The sequence below is a fragment of the Abrus precatorius genome, unplaced genomic scaffold (assembly GCF_003935025.1).
Source record: "Abrus precatorius isolate BTA unplaced genomic scaffold, Abrus_2018 Scaffold9, whole genome shotgun sequence".
Lineage (NCBI taxonomy): Eukaryota > Viridiplantae > Streptophyta > Magnoliopsida > Fabales > Fabaceae > Abrus > Abrus precatorius.
Window position 1 is genome coordinate 35,385,543 of NW_020874439.1, and position 4,341 is coordinate 35,389,883.

At 30.6% G+C, this 4,341-nt stretch overlaps 1 protein-coding gene across 3 annotated transcripts; it reads right to left on the reverse strand.

Annotated features, from left to right (window-relative positions):
* Window positions 1-209: 209 nt before the first annotated feature.
* LOC113850129 (glycine-rich RNA-binding protein 2, mitochondrial-like) lies at window positions 210-1,881 on the reverse strand. 3 transcript variants are annotated; one of them, XM_027480507.1, is made up of 6 exons: window positions 1,828-1,881; window positions 1,319-1,477; window positions 1,155-1,223; window positions 738-844; window positions 552-663; window positions 212-504 (listed from the first exon to the last, which is right to left on the reverse strand). In XM_027480507.1, the coding sequence occupies exons 2-6, from the start codon at window positions 1,440-1,442 to the stop codon at window positions 452-454; spliced, it is 465 nt and encodes a 154-aa protein (XP_027336308.1). In that variant the 5' UTR covers window positions 1,443-1,477; window positions 1,828-1,881; the 3' UTR covers window positions 212-451. The 3 variants fall into 3 exon arrangements, with proteins under 3 accessions (XP_027336309.1, XP_027336308.1, XP_027336310.1); XM_027480508.1 differs by lacking the exon at window positions 1,828-1,881 and having other exon boundaries at window positions 210-504; window positions 1,319-1,722; XM_027480509.1 differs by lacking the exon at window positions 1,828-1,881 and adding an exon at window positions 1,648-1,812 and having other exon boundaries at window positions 366-663.
* Between the last annotated feature and the right edge of the window lie 2,460 nt (window positions 1,882-4,341).

Genomic DNA, 4,341 nt, shown 5'->3' on the forward strand with positions numbered 1-4,341 from the left:
AAGGTGTGATCCTCGGCGTTAAGTTACCATTTGTATATACTTGCGTGTTTAATTCACCATTACTAGAAAATTATTAGTGTAATCGTGAAAAAATTTCAAGGGAAGGATAACATATCAACGAGTGCTACACAGCCACTAGGGTCTTTGAAATCTGATAATAGAAGCACTTGATAAATATAAAACACTCGGTAGACTAGCTGTCAATAAAACGTGGTAGTGCCAAGTCATTTTCTCAGTCGTCAGAACAATGTAGAATTGTGAAACTACACAGGATCCTATTTTATTTTGGTTAAAAAACAGAAAACCTTGAAAGTAATTTGAAATCCAACCCACTATTCAAGACATGCACAGAGACCGCAATAGATCGAAACAAAAGCTCCAATAACATCACAGTATAACAACCAAGTAATGGAAAGGAAAAAAATACCATAACATTCCACTAATTAATACTTTACCACTTGAGTGGCAACCCTAAATGAATTTCTTGACAAAACAGCGAGAATTAAAGCATAAGCAGGAGGCACATCATATAAAAAGATTCGGTCACCAACCACTGTTGCGAGAAGTAAAGCCACCACCTCCATACTCACCACCACCAGGGGAACGAGGAGCAGAAGGTCTATCATTTGCATAGGAAACTCGGATGTTTCGCCCATTTAAATCCTAAAGAACCATAGCATGTCAGCAACTAACAATGACGATAACAAAGTTCAATGTAAAGACAAAAGCATTCCAACCTGCCCATCCATAGCAGAGATTGCTGAACTTGCAGACTCATCATTGGAGAAGTTGACAAATCCAAATCCCCTTGATCTTCCAGTGTCTCTATCAGTTATAACCCTTGCTGTAAAACAGATCCACAAGTATCAGTATGCCAGAACCAAAAATAGGACCGGGTTGTCTTTTCGTGTTCAGTCATGAAATCTCCCTACTCACCCCTTCTAATGTTAATTATAGTTTTGTAAATAATAAAACCTAAACATAATCACTTGAATAGACCAGCACCAAATAAAAATTTCATAGCTCTTTAGCAAGTAATATACGAAACCGTGTTTTAACGATTCCCAAGGGAGCTGGAAAACAAATGGTAAACCGAAGCTAACAAGTAAGTGAAAATGAACCATACAACAACAATGAGAGCAAACTAAGCTTACCCTCAACCACATCTCCAAATCCTGCAAACGCGTCCCTAAGAGACTGGTCATCAACTCCATATGAAAGGCCTACGTACAAAATCCAAAATAATAAAACCATACGAAAATTAGCACCCATAAATCTGGTCTTTGTCAATAACCATCTTTCCAACGAAATTCAATACCTCCAACAAAAAGCTTGCTTGAAGACATGCAGCGAATATAATTGAGCATGGATGCAACAGGTGATTGTGTGCTGTTAGCACCACCCTGCCTCAAGAGATTTCCAACCTTACTACAGAATGCCATTATGACTGTTGCCTGAGCTTAGACCTTCCCAAATCCTAATAACAACAACCAGAAATATCATCATAATCGTTAGACTAAAAATACATCAAGAACTACATGGAAAATTAAAAAAGACTATCACATTCACTGTTTAAAAACCAAGCCAACTTTCGCCTATCTCCTTCTAATGAAAAATAGAAAACACAAAGGCAAAGAAATCAACAACCTCAAGAAGAGAACGTCATAATCGACACGGAAACAAATGAAAACCCAACGAAGCCCAAAAAAAGCAAAACAAATGGAAAAAAAAACACGAATAAACAAAAATATGGAAAATGAAACAAGAAAGGCAGAAGCTTGCAGAAAAAGCATCAAAATCAGATCTCGGAACGAGGAAGAGAATTACCGAAATGAAGATGAAGAAGGGTTAAGCGGCTAGGGTTTAAGCTCAAATATCACACTCGTAGTCGAAAGCTTCGAAAATATCTTCCGCTTTATAGAGAAGGGGTGAGTCGTAGTATCCAGGATTGAAATCCCCTGCACGTAAGTCTATATTTTAATTTTGCAACTGCTACTGTTGTATGTGTCCTATTGGTTCTCTTTCACTTTATCTTCGTTGACTTTCAACTAATTTGGAGACCATTTGTGCGCTCTGTGCACGATCATTTCTCTGTTCTTATTTAAATGTGAAGGGCATTGCGATTAACTAAATTCTTTTGAAGGAGTCATCGTTCTCATCTTCTCTTATTTCCTTTATTTGAATAAGCAAAACGAATTACTTTGCATATTTTCTCATTTAAATAAGTTTATGCTTAACTTTGAAATTAAAGGTATCATAAATTTTAAATTAAATTTATAAATGAAACAAATTAAAAAAATAATTTATCACACTAAATAAAAAATAAAGCTCTCAAAAATTATAAAATTAATTTCCATTAAAATGTATTATGACATCAACAAAATGTAGACCTTATTTTTTGCTCCACACAGTGCAAAAAAAAAAATGGAGCAGGAAACGAAGGCCCAAAACATTGAGCCCAAAGTCATTCTACAATGTGCCAGAGTTTACCCGACCACGTGCCTGCGAGGGGAAAGACCTAACATTAGGTGTCATTAGGATGGCAATTCAATCAAGTTATTTAGCTTATGTTCTTAAGTTATACAAATTTAGTCTCCATCAATTAAATTTTCATCTAATTCTCTTAAATTCTATTTTTTTCTCAAAATATTTACAAATTAAACCGATCAAATTATCTTCTATTTTAAATTAGCTAACAAAATATCAAATATTTACAAAATATAAATGAATTTTACGTATTTTTGTTGAAGCATATTTCTCATGTAAAGATACAAAGACAAGTAACTCATATATATATATATGAAAAAAAATATTCTTACATCATTTAAAAATTCTTATACTCAACTTAAATTTTTTAATTAATTTAAATTTAATGACTACTAAAATAATAAATTATAAAAATAAAAAATTTAGATAAAATATAAGAATTTTTATACTTACATAATATCTTGCATATATATATTCACACTGGCATCAACGTCGCATTTCACGATTTCTCCGAATGGCTAGTTTTCAAGAGTAAGATCATGACTAACATTGAATGAAATGTAATATTTATTAGAAAAAGAAAAAATATAAAAATAAATAAACTTAGCTTGAAGCACATTTGGTAGAATTTATGGTGACATGCATGAGAAGAAGGAAAAGAGCGTGAAAAGAGAAAGTCAAATGTATCTTTAAATAATTTTAAAATCCACCCACATATAAAGGTACAATCAACGACATATATAGTTTTATTGATATTTTAAAAGAAATGCAAACCCCAAGTTCATCACAAAAATATATAATTATACTGTGCGAATTAGCACATTGACTTGTCAGTTATTTATTTGTTTTTGTTTTCTTTACTTATTAATTTATGTTTTTTATTTTGTGGATTACAAGAAAAATAAATGTTTATGAGTATTTGTTCGGTTTTTTTTTCTTCCAATTATATAAGAAGTTACCAACACCTATTGGTCAAATTGTTGAGAAATAGGTTTTCTTTTTAATAAAATCCAGAGTTTTTCAGTGTTTTTTTATTTAAAAATCTCTTATTAATCACCCAAATTAACTTTTTAGCACACGAGTCAAAGTAGATATAACATGAAACCATAGCTTCGTGACACAAACTATTTTGTAAGCTATTTCATTTTGATGCATACAATGACAGTTAATACAATTTATTTTAATTTCTTCAATTATAAGCATTCATCCCTTAAATATTTATTTTTTAAAAATAATTAGTTTGATTTCATTTTTTATTATCACTTTGAATTAAAAGGAACTAAAGTGAATATAATTTTGTAAAATTAAAATTAAAGTCAAAACTTTATAAAGTTAGAGACTGAACGATTGCTGTTAAAACAAATACTTAGTTATTCCATTATAATTCATAGTAAACTGAGTTAAACTTTATATTTAGTCTTTACGAAAATCATTGCATGATTGATTTAATTTATATTTTTAAAGATATTTCTTATAGTTTTAAACAAGTTATTTTTCGGAAAACAGTATTATGGGCAAAAAACAAATTAAGTTAAGGAAAGATATTTTTTCAATGATTTTACCAACACCAGTATTTAAGGCTAAAATTAAACACTTGAATGTAATGATTTTTTTATTAAAAAATATACATTATACTAAAATATAAAGTATAATAATTACTTAATTTCTCATTAAGAATATACTATTTTACATGCATTTAAAAGGTGAAATTAATGTGTTTTTACAATTTCCGATATGTTTTAGTAATTGCAAGCTAACGGCCTTTTTTCCCAGCTCAAACTCGGTGTACAAAAACTGTAATTGAGAATATAAAGTGTGGATACATCTAATAAAACTATGGCTCATAACTCATAA